General features: G+C 47.4%; 1 protein-coding gene across 1 annotated transcript; it reads left to right on the forward strand.

Annotated features, from left to right (window-relative positions):
* Positions 1-20: 20 nt before the first annotated feature.
* LOC119372346 (ATP-binding cassette sub-family A member 2-like) lies at positions 21-19,654 on the forward strand. The gene is made up of 12 exons (XM_037642820.2): positions 21-213; positions 960-1,266; positions 2,801-2,954; positions 3,816-3,941; positions 4,684-4,941; positions 7,839-8,083; positions 9,628-9,786; positions 11,109-11,267; positions 12,180-12,361; positions 14,605-14,778; positions 16,764-16,986; positions 19,405-19,654. The coding sequence occupies exons 1-12, from the start codon at positions 74-76 to the stop codon at positions 19,636-19,638; spliced, it is 2,361 nt and encodes a 786-aa protein (XP_037498748.2). The 5' UTR covers positions 21-73; the 3' UTR covers positions 19,639-19,654.
* Positions 19,655-24,133: the final 4,479 nt, after the last annotated feature.

The raw sequence follows: 24,133 nt of genomic DNA on the forward strand, positions 1-24,133 counted from the left end.
TCTTCGTCTGCATGCACAGGGTTTTGTCCAGGCGGATACGCAAGACTATTTCCGCCAACGCTGGCTGGAGCCAATGTTCGGACCCAGTTTCGACGTGAGCTCGATCGACGCAAGCGTCGACCTATCCCAGATGCTCCTTGACGATTCGAAGGAGTCTCTCTACGCATACGTATTCGACACCCACTTCGCCGTTCAGATGACCAAGAAGTCTGGGTGAGTTCGTAGTCCTTTCCACGATGGTTTGAGGGTGTCCAAGTCGCGGAGAATGGTTTGCGCGAATGAACCCGTTGTCGATTGCTTTCCTCGACTGCGGAGCGTAACGTCACGACGCTGCGGGGGTACGAAGTCAGTGTGTACACACTTTTTAGTGGCACGTGCAACGACTGACAATCATGTTCCTTTTCCAAGCACTTCTGGTAAAGCTCTTACTTCCGGCTTTCCGAATGTTCAGAAAAATGAAGTGTCGCCATGCTCAGCTTTCATTTTTGTCCCTACGGTACCCGTTTGTTTATCCGAACGTGAAGCTTAGTTATAGATCAGAGCGAAAACAAAGGGCAGAGCAGAAGTGCTTCCTTCCTGATTTGATAGGTTTGCGTCATGCTAAGCAAACGTTTCCTCGTGTCTTTCTAGGTGTTCTTTAGCTGTTTTTGCTCAAAGGTTATGCGACAATGTCTAGGAAACCCTCGGCTCAATCTTGCAGCCTAGCGAGGTGTTATGCCCCCTTTGCGCATCTCTCGGTTACGCACTCTATTGGAAATTAAGATTCCGTGCAAATGAGTTCTGCGGAATCCCGCAAGGTGGCGGCATGGTTATGAAAGGGATGACTGACAGCCACCTGAGTGGCTGTCAATTATCCCTTTCATAATTTGAGATTTCGCATTGTGAAAAAACCCTAAGTCTATTAACCCACTTCCACCCTAGAACAGTGGATGTAAATTTTAAAACCTAACTTCTCGCAGAAACGTACTGTGGTACAATGGCCAGATCCAGCACATGGCGCCCCTCGTGCTTGGGCTGTACAACACCGCTCGGCTGCGTAACGTGACCAACGTGACGACGGCCGAGTTCGGCTTCGACGTCACGTCCAGGGGGAGTGAGGAAGAGCGCGACGGTGCCGCCACCAAGAGCATCGAGGAGGACATTCGCAGCCAGAGCACGTACCGCATGATGCTGCCCAAGATCCTGCGCTCCATCTTCTTTCCCCTCGTCTCTAGCCTCATGTGCAGCAACTTCGTGATGTTCCCCATCGCGGAGAGGGCGCTGCAGGTACGCCTCTTTGAAAATCAGCTCTACGGAAACTCTCAAGGAGGCGCAAGGGTTAAGAAAGGAAAACTGACAACCACCCGTTTGTAGTACGAAGCCATAAGGAAATTTATAGGGATTTCTAAGAAAGAAAGTTCTTAGTTGCCGAAAAATTCGTCCTAGGACTTGTTCTATGAATCGAAGTTCGTCCAAGGAATCGAAGCTAGGACCAACGCCTTTTCGGGGCATTCTAGGAAGAAATGGCAGCGCTGTCATTATTTCGCCCTCACGTTGCCAATTGCTAACTTCTAGGTTAGCTCAATCGGCAGAGCGACCCTTCCGGATAGACGTTGGTCCTGGCTTCGATCCCCGTACCAGGACGAATTTTTCGGCAACTAAGAGCTTTCTTTCTGCGGAATCTGCATGGATTTCCTTGTGGCTTCGGGTGGCTACAAACGGGTGGTTGTCAATTTCCCTTTCTTCGTATGCCTCCTTGCAAGACAGGACGGAATGCTTCATATTTGGAAAGAAATATGTACGAGAAGAGAGAGAGTGTGTAAATTAAAGAAGGCAAAGAGATAAACTTGAGCTGGTGCCCTGTTACTCTGCACAAGTGAAACGGAAAATGGGAGATAATTGGTGAGGGGTGCTTTCAAGAAATGCAGCCCCCCTCACCTTCCAGCATTTCTATCGAAATATGAAGCTAAGCTAGGGGTTGAAAGTGTTTCAGATAACGATTACAATGACGCTCTTTCACCAAATACATGTCCGTATCTGTAGTCATGGCGCCTGTAAAGCGTGCTTTGCCTTTGTAATGTGCTTACAAAGAAGAAGCCGAACTTAGAAAATATAAAATTTAGCTTTGCACATCACGTCAGCGCCATTTTAATTTTAAGAAAATAGAGGTCGCAATTTTTTAGGCGTCAAAGTGACGCTTTTCACATCGTCAGAGCGCCATATTGCTGAACGGTGACGCAGTTACCGTATGCAAAAGACCCGTAGTCTAAACAATTGATCTGCAGGCGGCACTGCAGGTGGCTCTGATTGGGCAGATCTACATTGCGGCACGCGCTCGCGTGGACCGTATTATGGCGAAAGCCTTAGATGTCTCATCAAAGAACGAAAATTTGCCGTCGGAGTCAACAGGAGTCATGCGAAAAATCGCGTGATGGCGTCATCTCATGACGCATCATGTCACAGATCGAAAAAAATATTGTTACGTCACTACGGCGTCAAGTAAAGTGGCACAACACGATGACTTCATCATATGACAGCGTCACTTGGTCAAAGGTGAACCGATCACCGAGGCTGTGCAAAACCACGTCAGGTGCACGAAGCTTTCGGAGGTGGAGGACGATCAATACATCTACTGAGAATAAGAAGATGGCTTTCGCCTGCCAGTCGTCTTAGGCAAATGCATAAAGGACCGTGTTACTTTTTTTGTGGTCGACTGTACGTAACTGCTGACTGAAACACCTACGGTAGTCGCTGTAGTCAATTAGTGAACTGTTTGTCAGTTACAGAGTGCCATGGGGTTTGGCTGCGCACATGCTTGCAGGTGAAGCACCTGCACATGATCGCGGGCGTCAGCCCGCTACTCTACTGGATGATAAACTTCGCCTTCGACTTCATGTTCTACATGGGGACGGCACTGACGGTTTTGCCGCCGCTGTCCCTGATTCCGCAAACACCGCTCACGATGAGCGATATTCGTGAGTTCCTCCTTTCTTTCTTGTTCTGCGCGTTTAGTGGAAGCCTTGGAGTGTCATATATACAGAAGTCACCATCAATAACACTCTACCGCGTAATACGTTCATAGGAGTAACGTGCTAATAATATTCGCGAAAATTGTATATTTTAAGGCACAGAAGAGCTTTCATGCGTTAGAATGCTGTGCTTATCAGTGGTTCGGGCCATGCTGGAATGTGCATGCATCGTTACATTAACAGGTTTTAAATAATCTCGAGGAAGGCCGTTACATTTATACCTAACAAACTTTAAAAATATCTTGTTCCACTGTGTATTAATGCAAATGAATTACATCCAATCACTCGAGCTTAGAAGAAAGGCTGACTTGAATTCTTCAAACTACTCTCCACTAGCAAGCTATCCCTCGAACTATCATGACATTTATCAGTTATCAACTAGACTAACCCTTCCCAGTGGTCAGGATGCGTTAACACCATAGGTTGCAAGGAGGAGCTCATATAGATGATCTTCTTCTCCTACAGGAACAGAAGCTTCAATAAATCACGCTGACAGCCTAGTAATACAAGTTTTTCTTAAACGCATCATTTCGTTTGTCGTTGTATGCACAGTCGCCTTGCCTCCTCGGACAATGTATCAGCAATTTTAAATAAATAGGACCCACCTGGCGGTATTTCAAAGCAACACCGTTTTTTGTACCGCCTTGAAATAATTGACTTCTTAAAACTGCCTTTGGCATTGGCTTGTTTTGTTCATTCTCTGAATATCGCACGCGATAGTGGTTCTTTTTAACTTTCAACCAGCGGTGATTCTTGCTTTCCTAGTTGCCTTGCAAGTCGCCTACCTGCAATATTTCTCTGCTGCAGAACTTATCTTCCTGTTGAACCTGCTCCACGGCTATGCTGCGCTTCCAATGATCTACATATGCTCCTTCCTGTTCAACAATCCCAACGTTGGATTCTCCACGCTAGTCATCTCAACATTTATCGTGTGTAAGCAACAGTTCGTTTTGCTTTGATTTGTAGCTGTCATACAGAATAAGCCGCGGTGAACAGTGCGCGTCGCTACGTGACAGTCCTGAAGTAATGAAGTAATGAAAAGTACTTGACAGTGCTTAATGCAAGGTATCGGTTAATCTAAAGAAGACCTAACACCCTGCCGCACTGCGCTGATAAGTGGGCAATACTTGAACCCCGGTCACACTGCCAATTTTAGTGTCATTTTGAGCACGTGCACTTTTTCTACAGAATGTCACTTTGGCGGCGTGCTGCTACACATAAAAGAGAAGTGCACTTTGGAAATGACGGTAATGGCGATGGGTAATTAAGTAGCACTACAGATATTTGTTATTCAGGCAATGTTTATTAAGTAGTAATGTGTTACAACTATAAGCGGACCTTAATTAAACTTAAGGTACAAACGCGGTGGATGCGGCAATTGCCTGCGTTAGAGGCACTCTAGCCTGCGTGTGCTGGTAATGCCCCTGGCAGCCGTGACTGCAAGTTGCCTGGGGCGAGAATAGTAAAGCATTTTTTTGTGGTATAGTATGTTTTAATGCATAACAATATTCCTAATACCGGAAATTTAAAAAAATACTCTGAACTCAGCTTCCGATAATAATTTGCTTATTTTCGAGACACTACTGCCGAGGCTACACACTCTGTGGCAGCGAAGTGAGTTTGGAGTGTCACTAGCGCATAATTCTTGCCTTCCGATCATTATCGTCTTCTTCAGCGTCCGCTGGCTGCCTGGGTGCGGTGTTAACAGAGCCGTACGCCGTAAACGAGATGAGCTCCAGCCTTGTCACGTTTATTCGCTTGGCGCTGGACGTGCTGCGGCTGCTACCGTCGTACTCGTACTCGCGAGGCATGACCAAGATACTGGAGCTCGCCTACGAGAACGCGCTGTGCCGCACCGGCGACGCCGAGCTCGAGAACTACTGCCACGCGGCCGACGTCTCTGGCCGGATGTCGCTCCTGCAGTGCTGCAAGCGTGAGTATACACCTCCATGTCAGCCTTGTAGCACAAAGCGCAGGAAACGGAGACCAATAGTGAATCAACATAAACATACACACTTGTACGTGACGTCATAAACGCAGCTTCATAACGTACTGGTGAACCAAGATGGCGGCTTTGATGACGTAAATGCAGCATAATCACATTTCGCTTAGCATGCTTTAATATGATAACGATGCGGCCACATTATTATTGGCCTATGGGCGTCAATAAGAAAAGAACTTGGAAGTGATGCAATTATAACATTAACGCGATGTCACAAACCTTGCGTCCTACCATGCAGTGCACCAACATGGCGGTTTCAGCGACGTCATTGCAAGCCATCTATACTCGGTTACAACTTAAGAAAAATGTCAGCTCCTCCCACAACCATCACTGTCCCTCCCACAGAGAATTTGCATAAATGCTCCAACCAATAGCGCTAACTCTTTGTGTTACACGAAGCGGTTCTCGAGCGTCTCAGATAGTTGACTTTACCATTCAGACAATCGTTTGTGTCGCTGGTTTTAAGTCGGAAACTTCAACCTCCTGGTGAGTTTCGTCGGGAATGCTGAGATCGATGCTCAAGCGAACGTAATGTTTTAAGTAGTAACGACGAACCCTTAACTCACAACATGCGTAGTGCCTACATTAGCCGAGAAGAGGTGCTTATGATTCGAGTGGAAACCGGCTGGCACGACTGTCTTTCACAGGTGAAGCGCAGGTGCGCCGCGGTTCTGTGGGCGAAGCTGACATTTTTTTTCTTTAGGTTGTAACCGAGTAACCAGGAAAGCTTACGATGACGTTTATATTCATCATGGCAATAAAGCACTTGTACAGACGCTGATAGATGGGAAGGAGAGAAATGCAATACAAAGACTTTTTCATTTTCATTTTTCATTCGTATTCGTCTCTACGCGCTTGCCTTTTGCTGTGATGAATTCCTACTATATATGTCAACCTTGTCGTTCTAGGCATGCAAATGCTTCCTAAAGCTTTAAATTGGTGAACCCATTGTATACTGAGTGAAGTAGAGAGAACAGATAGGATTTCGCTGGTGCTGTTATTTTCGCTGCAATAGTTTCTCCGAGTATCTGCCAACTGTATTACTTATTTTCGCTACACTGGTTTTACCGAGTATCGGTCAAGTGTCCAAAAGAAAGATACAGCTAGCTAGGAACTTGACGACGAAGCATTAGAGGCAAAAGTTAGACGTAAATGCCTCCCGCTGCTGCACGGAAGCAGAGGCGTACATTTCTTACGGCATAATGCCCTTCACCTCTTGGTAGACATTCAATCAATCAATCAATCAATCAATCAATCAATCAATCAATCAATCAATCAATCAATCAATCAATCAATCAATCAATCAATCAATCAATCAAATCAAATTTTATTTTCGCTTCAGACAATACAGTGCATTGTCACTGCGAAAATAGGGGACCAGAGAAAAAAGCTGCGCTTGCGCAGCTTGACTAAGCTCTGGTCACCCGTACAGCAGCAGTGACAGGACGAAACATCTAAGCAAGTCTATGTAGCCGCAGTATATACAAATGCTACTACCAAAAGTAGTTACCTAATCGACGTTGTTGAACTGAAAAACAAACAAACACCAATGTATGTTTTAATGTGCAATCACTTTAGTAAAACCGGCTGCTGTAAATATACGAATATGAGTAGTTCCAACACATTTATATAAACAGATCTAGTAAGGTTTTTTTCAAGGTTGTCAAGGTTTCAAGTAGTCAAGGTTGCGATTTGGAAGCAGTCAAATGGCGACAAAACTTGAAAAAGACGGGCCCATTCTGGCGTGTACATTTGTGAAGACAGTAACACGCCCCAATAAGTTAAAGAATCTGCCTGATTCGGTTCCACCGCCTTTACAGATAAGTAACATAAAAAAAGAAGAGAACTAGAATAAATTTTTAACGAGTACCCACACAACAGAAGAGCCATGTCCTGGACATTTGAGGAAACGCGTCGTTGTCGTGACCAAATAGAGCCACAGTTTCCCGCAAGGTCGAAGCAATGAATGTGATAACAATTTGGAATGTCATACGAAAAAAGGCTAGCAGCTCACTCATTTAGCAAACAGGGCTGCAGCAGCAAGCGAAGAAACCTGCGTGTGGTCTACGGCTTCAAAGCAAACTTTGCGATGAAAAAGATAAGCGCTCCAACAGAGGCTACCACACTTTGTAGCAGGGGCGTAGCCAAGGGGGGGTTGGGGGGGTTCAAACCCCCTACCCCCCCGAAATTTTTCAGTTTTGCTTGCGTATATAGGCACGCACACATACAAACGCACGCACGAACATACATAAAGTATGGTTGAACCCCCCCCGAAAAAAATTTCTGGCTACGCCCCTGCTTTGTAGGTCAAAGTACAGTGCCGAGGGCGGGCAGCCCCACCCCTTTGAAAAACGGGCGCTGCGACGTCCTAAGCGCGCCCTTTCGCCCTTTGCGCATTCTCACGGACGATAGCGAAGAAAGCCTCTGCCCTCTGCCACCACCAACAGTAAATGGTGTATATAAATAGCTCGCTGTTAGAATGCTGGAGGATGCATAAGTTCTGACCAAGCGGTTAAACGCATCGCGCTGCGGAGCGCGGGCTCGTAGTTGCGAATCCCCGGTGGCGCGCTTAAAAAAAAATTTATTCTGAAATATTTTGCTTTATGGGTTATATATATATATATATATATATATATATATATATATATATATATATATATAATGTGTGTGTGTGTGTGTGTGTGTGTGTGTGTGTGTGTGTGTGTGTGTGTGTGTGTGTGTAATGGAACGGCACGGCGGCGCTGACGGCAAGGAACCCGCTGAGAGTGTCCATGTAATTGCTATCGCAATAAAATGGTTGCTCAAGACCACGACTTCATGCTGCGCAGACCTGCACGAGCCAAACCCTTCCGAGTACGTCATCCATCCGCTGGACATGAACGCCTATTCAGCCTACTACGAAGTGCTCATGCTGTCAATCGAAGGCGTCGTGGTCTTCGTCCTGTTGCTCTTCATCGAGTCCTGGCGTCTGCCGCTAGACCGATGGTTGAGCCTGCCCGAACAACCACATGATCTTTACGTTCCCAAGCCGCCTGCGCAGCACATCGCACAAGGCCTCGGCCCAGGAAAGAAGGTATCTATCTATCTATCTATCTATCTATCTATCTATCTATCTATCTATCTATCTATCTATCTATCTATCTATCTATCTATCTATCTATCTATCTATCTATCTATCTATCTATCTTCGATGTTTTGTATAGCAGTATGCATGTGTCCATACATACATACATACATACATACATACATACATACATACATACATACATACATACATACATACATACATACATGCATGCATGCATACATACATGCATGCATACATACATACATACATACATACATACATACATACATACATACATACATACATACATACATACATACATACGTACGTACGTACGTACGTACATACATACATACATACATACATACATACATACATACATACATACATACATGCATACGTACGTACGTACGTACATACGTACATACATACATACATACATACATACATACATACATGCATGCATGCATGCATGCATACATACATACATACATACATACATACATACATACATACATACATACATACATACATACATACATACATACATAACAGTGACCGCTATCCCAATGATTACTACTCGCATTTTCCCATAGGCCACAGCGTGATAGCATCAAGTGGCTTGGTTGAGCAATGCTTCCACATAAGTGTCGCTGCTAGGTACGTTTTAGCTCTGCTGGCAAAGTGGTATCGAGGCTTAGCAATTTTTTTCTTACGTCATTACGCCACAGAACGATCAGGTATTTCCTCATCGGAAGTGTGCACAATTGGCTTTGCGGCTACTGTGGCCTTCCGACGGGTGCAGACTTTATACTCACTGTTAGTCAGTGTTCTTACTAGGAGCGGGTTATACAGATTGTTGTAGGGTATGAGTCTGACGGGAAGCATAGAGGTACATAAGCGTGTTTGAGCAAGAATTTGACGTTTTCCGTTAATCCCTCGCAAGAGTTTTATGCAAATTAAGTTACATGAAAAAAAAAAAAAAAACTCACAGGGTCCCTTATGCATTCGCCTAGAACGACTCGAAGGAGAAAGCCATCTTCTTTTTCTTCTCAGTCTCGTATTGATCCTCCCCCGCTCCCCTCCGAAAGCTTCCTGCGCCTAACGTGGTTTTGCACTGCCTCCGTGATCGGCCCACCTTTGACCAGGCGACGATTTCATGCAATGACGTTAGCATCAGGCGTTACAGTGTGTGACGTCATACTGATGTCATGATGACGTCACACATTTTGGCTGCCTGTGATGTCATGATGACGTAATGACGTGACGTCACCACGTAGAATTTTTCGCATCACTCGTGTTGACACTAATGCCGCGGGACGCCGACGATCAATTTTCTCGTTTGATAAAGCATCTAATGCTTTCGCCTTAAAAGATGAGAGAGACGCGGGGTAACTAATCATTGCAACCGACCAATCTTGCACTGAACCGATGCCTGTTACCACTTTACCAGCGCGTCATTTGAATACCATCGCATATTTCGCTGTTGTTAAGCTAACCGCGCATCTGATACAAGTGCCCGAAACATTTGTAGCAACGCTTCTGTGTAGCGCACCGGAAGGCTCCAGGACACCGACGTCCTGCAAGAGGACAAAGTGGTCAGCGAACTTGCGGCCGGTAAAATGGCACCCTCTGCTACGAAGCCCTTCATGTACGCTCACCGCCTCTACAAGGCCTACGGCTACGTCGACACCCACGAAGTACTACAGGCAAGTGCCTCGTGGTTCTGAACCAAGCTTACCATTCAAACATCACCCTCACAAAAACTGTTTCCGAAAGCGGAACAGACGCTGTGTGAGAAGCGCATTGAGTTAGACAGATCCATGGTAGAACACATGCATTATTTTGACACATTGTTACAACATCAGACTGTCAGTATGAGCCAAAAGCGGTCAACATTAGTCAGCACTAGCAAGCATTAGGCATTGTTCTTAAGTAAATATGTTCGTCATCACACATACTATGCACTTCTTGCACAGACTGTGTTGTGTATATAATCTATCCGCTCACACAAATTATGCGTGCGTCATGCATATTTCAGAATTATTACTGTAAAACATATCCAATTGCCGGGAATGAAACATAAATGTGCACTTAACGGTAGTATGCGGTAGCAGCGAAGTACAACGTAACTCAACGGGTACGCATTAGCGACGTTTTACTTCAAAAGTAAGAATGCGTAGCACTTGTAAGTTGCCATTTCCTCAAATATTCGAATTTGTCCGAACATTCGCCTCTTTTGCCGGATATTCGGCCTTGGACGAATATTCGGGAAAATCTGGATATGCATTTTTGAATAGACTATGCTTCCGATAAGGAAAATATGGTTGAACCGCGCATATATAACGCGCACAAAACGGGACCAAACCCAAGTCAGGCGAACACAATAGATTATCAATAATACAAAAAAAGTAAAATGGGCAGCAAACATTGCAAGGGGTTACAAAGCCGATCATCAAGCCTCAGTTGTTGATAGTCACAGCCGTGTTCCGTTTTCTTTGCCTTTCCTCTGTGTCTATCGTGCTGTCAGCCAGTATGAAGGAAAGGAGGAGAGAAAGGGTAAATCATGGCGTGGGTTTGTATAGTACAGTTTATAAAGAAGGGAAAGGTAAGCGAGGGTGAGGAGGACTGATGCTAGGCAGAGGAGGAGGTGAAAGGGTAAACCATAGCATAACAATGTACAGTAATAGCATAGCAAGGGGTGGGAAAGAGAAGTGCGGTCGAGGAGGAGTTATGTGAGGGTTAAGAGGATGGAAAGGAAGAGAGAGGGCAATGTAGTAAGAGACAAAGAAAGAAAGAAAGATGAAAGAAGATGAAGAAAGAACGCAATCTGCGTTCGCCACGTGGAGGCGCTTGCTTGCCAGCTCCACTCTTTTCTCAGATTTTTCAGGCGTGAAACTAGTTTCAATTTATTTTGTTGGAGTCGACTAGTACAAACTCTTTCAGCACTTAGTCTTGTTGTCTACGAACAACCTACTCAATCACAGCGTGAAGATCCGGCAGCTGCTGAAGTGCGTGCGGTTGCGTGCAGGGGCTAAGTTTCACGGTCCGCCCTGCCGAGTGCTTCGGCCTTCTGGGCGTCAATGGCGCGGGCAAGACGACCATGTTTCGCATACTGACGGGCCAGATGCTGCCACACGAAGGGGACGCTTTCGCCGCGGGTTTCTCAATTGTTAACCAAAGACAGCAAGTGAGTTGTTTGTGCTTTTTGATGTGAATCTTTTATGAGTTGCAGATTTAGGTGGCGGTGGCCACCTAAATTTGTGACGCTGTAACCCAGCGCTAGCGAGGGTACAGAAGTGTGGGTGGGCAGAAATGCAGCCCTCGAAGTTGCGCCGGTGACATGCGTATTTGTATGGATCGTTTTCCAATAGCTAAAGCTCCTTCGATTGTGGGCTTGTCGGCCTTAAGCCGTTTGATATGGTAATCCAAACTTTTATCGAGGTCAGTGGCGTAGGCAGGAACTTTTTTCAGAGGGGGGGGGGGGGGTCACCTTCTTGATGCGACATGGGGTCTGGGCAGATAAGTGTGGTCGAGTGTCATTTTTTGTTCTGTATCCTATGGGAAAAAGAATTTCGGGGGGGAGGGGCACGGGCTCGGTGTGCCACCCCCTGGCTACGCCACTGATCGAGGTGACTTGTCATTTCATGTTGCCGCATTTCATCATTGCCTTTCATTGTTGCCTTTCGCTGTTTCATGCATGACCGTCGTTGTTTCTTGTAGCACAAAAATGTCACGTGTATAAGCACGTGGGTGAAGGCCCGATTCCCACATGGAGGAAGGAAAAAGTTGGGAGGGAAGAATGCGCAATAAGAAAGAAAGAAAGAAAGAAAGAAAGAAAGAAAGAAAGAAAGAAAGAAAGAAAGAAAGAAAGAAAGAAAGAAAGAAAGAAAGAAAGAAAGAAAGAAAGAAAGAAAGAAAGAGGTGAGGCACGCGCATGCCAAGCTTTGTTTGCCCCCGTTTTCCCGATTGGGGAGGGGCTCCGAAATTTTTTACATTACTTTTCCTGAAAATTGCTACTATAGTTAAAAAACCTACACGAAAGATCGACCGATCGACCGACAGCTGAATTCTACTGCTCCGCATCTGCACATGAACGCAGTTCCAGCGCTACATCGGCTACTGCCCGCAGCGTGACGGCCTGCTGGACATGCTGACGGGCATTGAGACGCTCGTCCTCTTTGGGCGTCTCATTGGCATCTCCATGACTACCGAATACCTCAACGTGTTGCTGGACGTATTCCACCTCGATGAAATCGGAGAGCAGCTCGTCTCCACGTACAGGTGCGTTATTGTAATGCCAGACACTGCTAAGAAAAAAAATAAACGTAACGCAATTAACGAAAACAATCGCTATCATTTGGTGAATGTGAAAAGTGCTCCATATTTGAAAATATTTGACGGTAGATATTCGAAGGTATTATCACGTGGTCGTGACTTTGACGAAGGCAGCAGGCGGGTGTTGAAGACGAAGCTCTTTATTTGGGCGAACTTGCGCCCGGGAAACGAAAAGTCAAACTACAAGGAATAGATGCTTTACACTGACAGCGGCGAACAGAGCGTCGGCCGTCGATAATCTGATCTGCTGTGGGGTGCGTCGGCATTTATACATGCGGCCTCGAACATTCGAGCCTTGTCACTGGTGCTCGCGTAAGCTGTCGAATAAACTATTCGCGTTCTACGCGCAATCTTAAGAAAATGAGCTCAAACAACTGCGAATCATCTCAAACATTGTATCGCAATCTGCGCCCAGCGTTGCTAACAGTCCTTGCAGGTTAAATCGGAATACATCGAAATAAAACACGCGTGGCAATATTTTAAGGGTTATTGTAAAAAAATTTTTTAAGGCCAGAAAGCTGAAGATGAAATATGTGACTACAGAAAGCAACACCGTGCATTTCCGACATGAAACTCTATTTCGTGTCTTGCATTTTGGCTAACACTGACTTGAGATGCGTCGCCTCGCAACGGTGTTCTTGTGGTTATAGCGCTCGACTGAATCCCGGCCACGGCGGCTGCATTTTCGATGGAGGTAAAAATGTTTGAGGCCCGTGTACTTAGATTTAGGTGCACGTTAAAGAACCCCAGGTGGTCGAAATTTCCGGAGCCCTCCACTACGGCGTCCCTCATAATAATATTGTGGTTTGGGGACGTTAAACCCCAGATTCTAAAAGGAAAAATACGTTCTTTGTGCGCAAAACTTATCCAAAATTCACGAAGCTTTTTTGATTCGCAAGGCAGGAACTGAGTGTGTAAGTGCCCCGTCTATCAACTTGTTTGACAATGAATACGAGTATATTCTTAGATGAAATATGATTTCAAGATGTGAATAAGATGCTTTTGCACGTGCACCATCACTTTCCCTTTCTCTGTGTGTCATCTCCTCGCCCTCATGAGTGTATATATTTTCGTGCCATCTAAACAATAAACTGGTTGTAAGTGTGCGTTCTGTCCTATCTATCGTCTTTTCTGCAACGTTTTGCGCACAAAGAACGTATTTTTCCTTTTAGAATGCAGTACCAACCAGCCCAAGTAGCCACCCTCTTTAAACCCCAGATATTATTATTATTGTTAACTTGATATGCATTAAACTGGCCTGTCTGTGTACTATCGTCTTAACATAACAAGGGAATTCCTATAACGTCTGCCCATTCGCACAATACATCATGAGAGAAGTTTCAGAAATCCATTTTTTTCTATGGAGCCTACCTGTCGTCTATAAATAGCAGGGGGATTTTCTGTTATATAAATCTCAATACCTATTTAGAACAGGCGGTGTGTCGCTACGCGAAAACGGAGGAGCGTGTCCTGCGGCGCCTACAAACACGCTGCTATGTCCAGCCGTACTAAAACTTCACGACCTTAATATAAGTGGGCAGTGCCAGTAGCGTAGCAGGGGGGGGGGGGGCACACCGGGCCCGTGCCCCTCCCCCCCAGATTTTTTTTTCTGCCATGTGTTACAGAGCACGGAATTACACTCGGACACACTTACCTGCCCGGACCCCACCGTCAGATCAGAAGCGTGCCCCCCCCCCCCCCCCCGGAAAAAATTTCTGCCTACGCCACTGGGCAGTGCCAGTACTTTGGTGGAGTGTCCGACACCATATAATCCGGACCTGCCACCTTAACCCAAAATTAACTCCAATCCACAGCCCCCCGAAACAGGACTGGGAGGCGACTCTGCTCAGTAACTCAGAACTAGAGGAGCGGCAAACTCTGGGCTAGCGGGCTCGCGCGGCGGCTTCGACCAATGACGTCCCGGACTAGGGATGTCGACTAGCCCGGTGGGGATAAGCGGTTTCTAACATTATTTGATTTAACGGAGGTTTCTGCTGCTGCTACGCTATGTTTTTTCATCTCTCCAAGCTTCCATCTTACCCTGAAATTCTACCTTATTTCAATACCCATCTAGAAGTCGCATATGACGCGCAAGATGCTTTATCCATTTAAAGGAGTAAAGGAAACGGAACATGCAGCCACAAATTCTGGCTGCAAGTAAAATGTCTCGTTCTCTGCATGACGTGCAGTGCTGGCAACAAGCGCAAGCTGTCGCTGTGCCTTTCGATGCTGGGCCTACCCCGTCTGGTCCTACTGGATGAGCCTTACGCCGGCATCGCCACAACGTCCCGGAGGCGCATAGTCAACTACATCAGCGCACTGCAGAAGGTCAGCAAGCACTCCATCGTGCTCACTTCGCACAGGTAAGCCGGTTCACCTGTAGTGCATGCCTCATCGTGCAGAATACAAGGCTTTTATGAACGTTTCACGTACAAGCGAGCGCGTTAGGGCTCTTGGTGGTTTTTTCTACGACGCTGATGGTTTCCTGAAAGGGGCCTGCAACACTTTTTTGAGAAAATGCTGCCAATTGGCAATCGAGGCTTCTGCGAATGTCTGAGCCAAACATTATAGCACCGCATGCGGCATGGAATTTACCATTAATTTTTCACCTAGAAATCACTCGCTTTTCTCTCGACAAATGACTACCTTCTGCAGTGCGCTGATGTAGTTGACTATGCGCCTCCGGGACGTTGTGGCGATGCCGGCGTACACAAAGTGTACGGCCGTACGCTGATTTGAGCCTTGTGAGCTGCGTAGTTACCGTGGCTGTCGTGGGATGCCGCGACGTGCCCGCACTGCACACCAGCGCGTTCGCGATCCACCTTGCAGCTACTTGGTGCATTCTCAAATCGCCGATGGACTGTAGTCTAGTCGCCATTCAATCCAATTTGGATATGCAACGTGGCCTCCGCAATCGGCTCCGGCAACGCGCAAAGGTGCGCTGCCGGAGCCAATCGCGGAAGCCACGCACTTAAGCCATTAGTAGAATGAGTGTCTCAAGATGTCGCTACTATCGTCCTTTAACCTGGTTCCGATGACGACACACATCCGCATTGCTTGCGCTGCTCCCTCATATACGTCATCGTATATGCTCCTTTCACCTAGAACATCCTAAACCAGCATGTTCATTTTCCGTCCTAACGTGATGACCTCGCATTACTCAACAGCCGTTGCATATGCTGGAATACCATAAATGATAAAATGTCTCTTAAAGGAGTGGTGACACGATTTTAAGGTATCGCAGAAGGGACATTTTGTTTTCGTTTCCTTTATACGCAGTGTTAATGCTCTCCACACACCGGAGTCAGACAACCCATAAAACATATTTTACTTCCATTTTAAAGCTTTTGTCGCCAAGTATCTATCGCAGAAAGGACATTTTGTTTTCGTTTCCTTTATACGCAGTGTTAATGCTCTCCACACACCGGAGTCAGACAACCCATAAAACATATTTTACTTCCATTTTAAAGCTTTTGTCGCCAAGTATCTGCAAGCCAACCCCACCGCGACGGTCATTATCGCGACGAGTCAACACAGTTGCACCGAGATTGCGTACTCTGCGTCTTGCATGCAGTTTAAATTGCAAAAATCACTGTCGGAGTCGCTGGACGATGCCTCACTCTTACGTGCCCCACGTGCAACTGACAGCAGAAACAAAGCTGCTGCTAGTGCTTCGCGAGTTGCTGTCTACTCGTTACGTCAGACTGTGTTTACACGTCACTGTGCAACCGCCCCCTCGATAACGAAACCGGAAGTTTTTTAAGGTAGTGGTACTAATAAAAAAACTCACAGGGTCCCTTATGCATTCAACTAAGACGAGCCTAAGGCGGAAGCCATCTTCTTTTTCTTCTCAGTCGATGCATTGATCCTACCCCGCCACCCTCCGAAAGCTGTATGCAGATAGCGTTGTCTTGCACTGCCTCCAGGATCGGAGGCGTTGCAAGCTTTCCGCACCTGACCTGGTTTTGTGTACTGGCTCCGTGATCGGCCCACGTTTGACCAAGCGACGACTTCGTGTGACGACGTCATCACGTGGTGTCAGTCACGTGACGTCACAGATATCGGCGATCTGTGACGTCATATGGGGACATCACGTGATCATTTTTTGCATCACTCGTGTTGACACCGCCGACACGGGACACCGACGCCACCAACGGTCAATTCCCATATGCTTGATGAAGCATCTAAGGTTTTCGCCTTAATAATCGACGCCTTTCCAGGCACCACTATATTCTTTTTCAGGGTTCTCGACACCAGGGTTTTTATTTAGAGCAACAATACGAAAATATTTAGTATTCGTGGCAATACTGCTTTAACGGCGCCGTATGTATACTGCCGGACATCGCAGTCTGGTGGACGTGGAGTTCCTCTGCAACCGCATCGCCATCCTGGGCGGCGGGCGCCTCCAGTGCCTTGGCTCCCTGGCGCACCTGAAGCAGAAGTTCGGCAAGGGATACACCATCAGCGTCAAGACGTACCCGGACCGTAAGCAGGACCTTTTCTACCAGCGCCAGGTTGCCGAAGACGTGCGCAAGAACTTCAAGGAGGCCGAGCTGGTGCACAGCTACGAGGTGGGCTTCCTTATTCTGCCTAGGTTTCCTGCCACCACTCATTATCGGGCAATGGTTTTCTAAAAAAAGCGCACCCTTGATTCCTAACACAACATCTGCACGTGAAAAGACATAACTTGTTACCAATAAGTGCAGTAACATTGTTACTAATGAGTGCAGTAACTAGTGAGTTGACAGAAAGATTCATCACAGCATAAGGGTTAGAGACCGTTCGCACTCCATACTCTATAATACCAAGCGCAAAAACCTTTAGACAAGAGATGCTCGAGCGCTTGTGTTGTGCCTGCTAAAGACAAGAGCTTGTGTTTGCTAAATGATGGCCTTCATCTGATAGTATTAGTTAATGTTGCTTAGTGGTACCCTATTCTGGTCAAACGATGCAATTCAATATAATGCTTACGCACCAGCTGTCAGTTCCCCAGTAATAAAACGAAGACTAGTCTTAACAAAACGCTATGCTGGGCTAGTGGTGCATAGCTACTTGAAAGATGTGGCGTAACGTTACGGACGAGAAGGGACAAAGAAGGGTCAGAGAGAAGGGCATTCTTTGTCCCTTCTTTCTTGTTACTAACGTTGCGCCACGTCGTTAGAGTAACTGTCTTAATCTACCTTGTGTCGTCGTCGTCGTCGTCGTAGTAGTAGTAGTAGTAGTAGTAGTAGTAGTAGTAGTAGTAGTAGTAGTAGTAGTAGTAGTAGTAGTAGTAGTAGTGGGCGTCACGCAGGTCACGTGACCAGTAGGTGAAGTGAATAAATAAATAAAACAAAGTCATCATGATGATGATGATGCAAGAGATGTATAAGAGCGCGTATTTAAAATCTAGCGGCGGATTTACTACACCACGTGATCTCTCTAGCCATTACACATGCACTCGCCCGCTTACAGCTTCGCCCTCCAACGGTTCCGATGGCACAGAACTGGCCGAAAATATTTTTTTTCTCCTTCATTATCGTTGTCGTTTTTGTTGTTGTCGCAATCATTTGCACTAAGATTTATTGTGTGGTTTACCAACATGCTTAAAGGGGCCCTGCAACACTTTTCGAGCATGCTCAAAAAGCACTGCCGATCGGTAGTCGAGGCTCCCGAGAACACGCCAGCCAAATATTATAGCGATGCGCACGGCCTGGAATTTACAATAAATTCTCAAAGTCAGCTGAAAATCGCTCCCTCTTCTCTCGACAAATGATGTATTAGTCCGCAAAATATGACGCGATTGTCGGCAGTTCCACCATTGGCTGATGTTATAATCACGATAACACCCTCATTATTACTTTCGTTGTTAATTTTGAGTTCAATAAGTAGATAATATTGTCTCCTTTTCGCACGTGACAACTGGTGGAGGTGCTGGGTAAGAAATACCACGCTGGCAGAAAGACTGACGCAGGTCTAATAATATGGCCGCGCCAAAACCAACAAAGACTGAGCGAGAGCGCGCGCTGTCCCAAACGACTTCTTCGTTTGCTTTTGCTCGATGCGGGCTCGTGCTCGCCGCAGTTCATCATCCAGGTGGCATTATGTATGTTTATGTTCTGTTATCGCGTTAAAAACACCGAACAAACATTAATATTAGCACTTCCGGTCTCACCGACAGCTCGTCTGCTCGTAGTTGCGTGGTTCCGTTTTCTTCGCCATGCGCAGTGCCGAAAACGTGAATATTTCTGTGCTTTTGACCATCGCCGGTTGCCGTTGAGAGTGGCAGCCGTTCGAGTGTTGCCTCGTCAGCTGAGAACTGCATCGTCGGCACGTTCTCACGACCGACCGAGGCACGGGCGCAGCGTGTCTCCGATAACAATGCTGGCGTCCGGTAATGGCGGCGCTTCGGGGTCGTCTGCCAGTGCCGTCTTACGAGGCGGTGTATCGGAGTATGGGCCGAAACCGATCTCAGCTGTCATTCGTTCCAAACGAGCGCGCAGGTTTGCTTCCATGGTTGGCAGAGCGATGAAAACACTACGGCGTTCGAGGTGCACACCCAACATTACCAAACCGACGCGCAGTTTTCAAGCACGCGCGATACACATCGGCTCCGCTCGACGAGAACGACGCAAGCCGACCGGAAGTGGCGGCACAGACCACGTGGTTGCGCCCAGACGTCAGAGAGAAATAAATTAAAAAATTTCCGCCGGCGCTCTTGGGCGGAGCCTCGCTCGTCTGCGCTCCCTCCCTCGAGTCGCTGCCTAGCTCTCCGCGCGCTCGCGGCGTTGAGTTGAGGGAGAAAGCTGCGGAACGTGATCTCTATAATTTGGTAACACCACTTAGACTTGACGGATTCGAAAAAATTTTGCGGCATATGACTCGTGAAGAGTCATACGTCAATAATGAGACTATTCCAATATAACTAAGAAAAGTGTTGCAGGGCCCCTTTAACGGAGCTCCCATCGCCGATATTGCTTAGTCAGAACCTCGCGGTCTGTTTTGTGCAGGGCCTGCTGGAATTTCGCTTGTGTCACGTTCGCGTATTGTGGAGCGAGATGTTCACGCGCATGGCGCGCATCAAGAAGAAGTTCAAGCTGCAGGACTTCTTCATCGCCGACACGTCGCTGGAGCAGATATTCCTGAGCGTCACCAGGAAGGAGGCCAGCGAGGCTGCGGCCGCGGTCGCTCACGCAGCACCGGGTGCACGGCCGATCATAGCACCCACAGAATTGGGAATATAAAAAGGCTTCTGGGTGTCGCCACCGTCTGGGCCTCCTTGACTTTTTTCACCTTGATGGTCGATATACACGGATGCGTTTAGTATTAGCAGAATGCAAATCCAAGATACACGAATGTTCCTCCTTCTTCGTCCTTGTTACGAGCTTTCGCTGGTTTCTAGCATCCAAACACGAACCAACCGGCACAGCTTTTCACGCTTCTAAGATACACACCCGACCCACAGTTTCCTTCCATACAAAGGACAAGAGACTGGTGATTACTGTGAAATAAATATGGATAAATCTTGTCTTGAGCTAGAGCGAGAATGGCAGGTTTCTTCAACCTCAAAATGCATTTCACCTGTCAGATAAAAACCTTAAAACGTCATCAAATTTCTAAAAGATGCCAGAATTTGCAAAGGACACAAATTTATTGTCGGCTGAACTTCATCCGATACCTTGTATTTGGCGCTAGATTGCGTTAGCTGCAAACACGCACGCAGAGACGCGCAAACAGACGCACGCGCGCGCGATCGAGACAGCGCGCAGGCTGCGATTGACGCCCTTTGTCATGGCTGGGGAAATTGCAAGTGCGGTAATGGGCTAAGCATAAGTCCATACGAGTGAAATGCTAAGAGTCACAGAGATGTACCGTGCACTGTGCGAGTCCCTGTAGCGAAGCACTAGCGAGCTCGGGGATGAAACTGCACATCTTGACCAACTGCTACCGGTTTGCGAGCGGCAGGTAGAAAATGTAATTTACGTACTACAAATTAAATTACGTAGTCGAACTTCCAACAAGCAAACAACGGCGCAGCGAGCGATGGAAGAAAAGTTAGCAGGCTTACAGCAGGTTACAAGACTAATGAAGAGTGTTTGTGGTCATACTTGGCGTACACTGTGCGACAAAAGAAACGTGATTGAGTGTGGAATAATGGCTAGAATACAGACAGCACTCTACAAGTAATTACTAATTTAGGCACACACCGTCAATAAATCAATGCAAGAGGGTCTGCGCCCCTCGCGCAGCTAAGGCACGTGTCGTTTAGGCGAAAGAAAAGGGGGGCGGGGGGGACAGCACGAGGCGGAAATAAGGAATAAACATGTGTTTTTACGACTGTATATAAGATTGAAAAAAAAAACAAGGAATCGTCGTTATAATAATCAACCTCATTCTTCCTCTCCTCATTCTCTTAGCGGAACAGTTTGTTGTGAGCTACCTCCTGCCACCCGATTTACGGCCCGTTCACCTTAATAGGTACGCGCTGTGATTGTTTCTCATCGCTCACCATTGCGTGGCCATAGCACTGCACATTAAGAATGACGTGACATGACCGACAGAGTAAAGGTATGCGACAGAATATGCGCCCCCTTTAGCTGAATAGGAAGTGAGCCCCCCCCCCCACCCCGCATCAATAATCATACAAAAATCCTCATTATTTCATGACCACTTGGCACCTTCAACGAAGTTACTTCGCACTATCAACTGTCAAGGCGGCGATACCCCCTCCCGCATTCCAAGCTTACTTGGCCGCAGTCGTCGGTTCTCCGGATGCTACAGGCAGGTTCCTTCCCGTCTCGCAGCACGTTTAGCCACTTTGCTGAAGGCATAAATCCAGGATGTCCTAGCTGTGGGGCGGATAATTGCACACTCGCTCATATGCTCTGGCAGTGCCCGGCGTTACCTAGCGCAAAGTTCAGCACAGAAGAGGACTGGGAGAGGGCTCTTAAAAGCCGCGAGCTCTCAGTCCAGCTGTCGGCAGTCCAGGAGGCCTGCGAACGGGCGGAGGGCCACGGTCTTCCAGTACCGGCGTGGGCGCGGGCAGCAACTGCTGCGGACCCCCCTTCGGGGGTTGTCTGATTGGGGTTCTCCAGGACCAAATAAAGTTCATTTCATCATCATCACCTGTCGGAACGCGCAATCCGTCTGATTCTTGACCACCGTCCTGATTGGGTACCTGCCAATACTCGTTGTCGAATCATCATCATCAGCAGCAGCAATCTTAAAATTGCAGGAATAATTGATACATCAATTCATCATATTAGTAATCATAGCTTCTACGAATGACATCCTTAAGATAATTTTAGCAGAATTCACCCTCTACTCGGCCAATCCCCTGCATCATGGGTATGAGCCATGATCGGAGGAAAACAACAACAGCAGCAGGACTAATTGAAACGCGGTACACGGGTTTGAGGAAGACGAAGAAGAAGGCCAACGGTTCATGGTCCGCCGTGTCGTCTCCCCGTGAGTGAAGCGATGGAAGGAAAACAACGTAAGTTGACGATTTTGTGACTCCTGTAGTGGACGCTGAGTGCTTTGTATAGCTGCTAATGGATGGCGCTGTGGGCATGGGAGCGGCCCCTGTCATCAGATACCTAGGACGGGGACGGATTGAATAAACGGGGGCATTCTTGTTGTGTCTACGAGCCGTGCTCGTGTCTTTACTGGGCGTCTCCGAACATGGTGTCAGAAGTGGGCGACTAATGCGCAGTTATGGACTCGACAGACCCGACAACCGGTGCAGACGCTTCCAAGCTCAACGTTGTGCGCGTCGGTACGCCGGGACTTCAGCCTCCGTCGCCGTTCAACTTCACAAGCCCGGGGGAATGGACAACATGGATAACAAGGTACGAAGATTACGCCTTTGCTGCAGGGCTCAACACAGCTACCGACGAGGTGCAAGTGCGAACACTCTTATACTGCATGGGTTCTCAAGCACGTAGCGTCTTGTCGTCGCTAGGATTGTCTGCTCCAGAAAATCTCCCGTTTGCGGAAGTCAAGGCTAAGCTCACCTCGCATTTTGTTCACCCTGTCAATGAGATTTACGAGAGCCGTCGATTTCACCGCAGAGTACAACAACAAGGGGAGCCGGTGGACGAATTTTTTACGGCACTTCGGAATCTTGTCAAACGTTGTGGGTACAACAACGCCGAGGTCGAAGACCGACTTGTGCGAGACAAGTTTGTCGTTGGATTGCGGAACGAGACGCTGTCGGATCAATTGTGCCGATGTACTAAACTTTCGGCAGAGGAAGCGTTGTGCCAAGCGCGTATTCATGAAGCAGCCGAAAAAGAGCGTCAATCCCGCGCAGGTCTCAGCGAGAGCGGGGCTTTCGACAGCTTAAACGTGGACGCGGCGCAACGCGCGAAGAACGCGTCACCGCGTCGCAGCAAGTCGGTGCAGCCAACTCGGTCTACTTGCGATTACTGCGGCCGTGGTCAACACTCTCGAAAAGAATGCCCAGCTCGCAAGGCCACTTGCAATTTCTGCAAGAAGCAAGGTCACTTTATTGCTGTTTGCCGGGCCAAGCATCGGAAGGAGCTGTTAGGTTCAGTTGAACTTCACGCGCTCAGTACGCGTCGGGCACGATATGCCGACATTCATGTGAATGGTCACCTCGCTCACTTCAAGATAGACTCGGGAGCAGAAGTAACGGTGGTCTCGCCTTCTTTCCCGGGATTACCGGCCGTTTTGGATAAAGTGAACGCCGAAGTGTCTGGTCCTGGAAATCAAAGATTGTGCGTTCTGGGAACTTTCACTGCTACTTTGCAGTGGCATAACAAGGTCTCTGTGCAAAGACTGTATGTCATCAAGAACCAGACGACACACCTTCTGGGATTACCGGCAATTGAAGACTTGGGCATCGTTCAGTTTTTGGACTCTGTGGAAGGTATTCCGTCACCCCAAGCTAGAATTTTTCGTGGCCTCGGGGAAGTGCAAGAAGAATACCATATTCGCGTTGCTCAAGACGCTCGCCCCTTTTCATTGAGTGTTCCTCGACGAATACCTCTACCGCTACTCGAGCAGGTGAAGAAGGAATTGGATGAGATGGAAACCCAAGGAGTCATTCGCAAGGTTGACACGCCTACCGCATGGTGTTCAGGCCTCGTCGTTGTGCCGAAGCCATCGGGCGGGTACAGGCTGTGTGTCGACTTGACGAAGCTTAACAAGGTTATCCAGCGGGAACGCTACATTCTGCCAACAGTGGAAGACATCTTAGGCCAGCTTGGTGGGGCACAAATTTTTTCTAAGCTCGATGCAAGATCCAGCTTCCACCAGATCAAGCTTACTCGTGAGAGCGAAGAACTGACAACATTCATCACACCTTTTGGCCGCTATTGCTACAAGCGTCTTCCCTTTGGCATTGCGACAGCGCCCGAGTATTTCCAACGCTTCATGTCAAGATTGCTCGAAGGCATCACTGGAGTCGTCAACATGATAGACGATATACTCGTCTTCGGTAGGAACCGTCAAGAGCACGACGAGCGTCTAGCTGACGTCTTGGCGCGTTTGACTCAAGCGGGCGTCACTCTTAACGAAAAGAAGTGTCAATTCAGAGTCTCTTCTGTCAAGTTCTTAGGAGTTGTCGTCAGCCCGCAGGGAATTAGTCCAGACCCGGACAAGGTGAAGGCTATCATGGATCTTCCACCACCAATCGATGTCAGTGGTGTTCGCCGATTACTTGGAATGGTAAACCATGTGGCTAGATTCATTCCAAACCTGTCTGAGATCTCT

This window comes from Rhipicephalus sanguineus, chromosome 10, assembly GCF_013339695.2.
Source record: "Rhipicephalus sanguineus isolate Rsan-2018 chromosome 10, BIME_Rsan_1.4, whole genome shotgun sequence".
Taxonomy (NCBI): domain Eukaryota; kingdom Metazoa; phylum Arthropoda; class Arachnida; order Ixodida; family Ixodidae; genus Rhipicephalus; species Rhipicephalus sanguineus.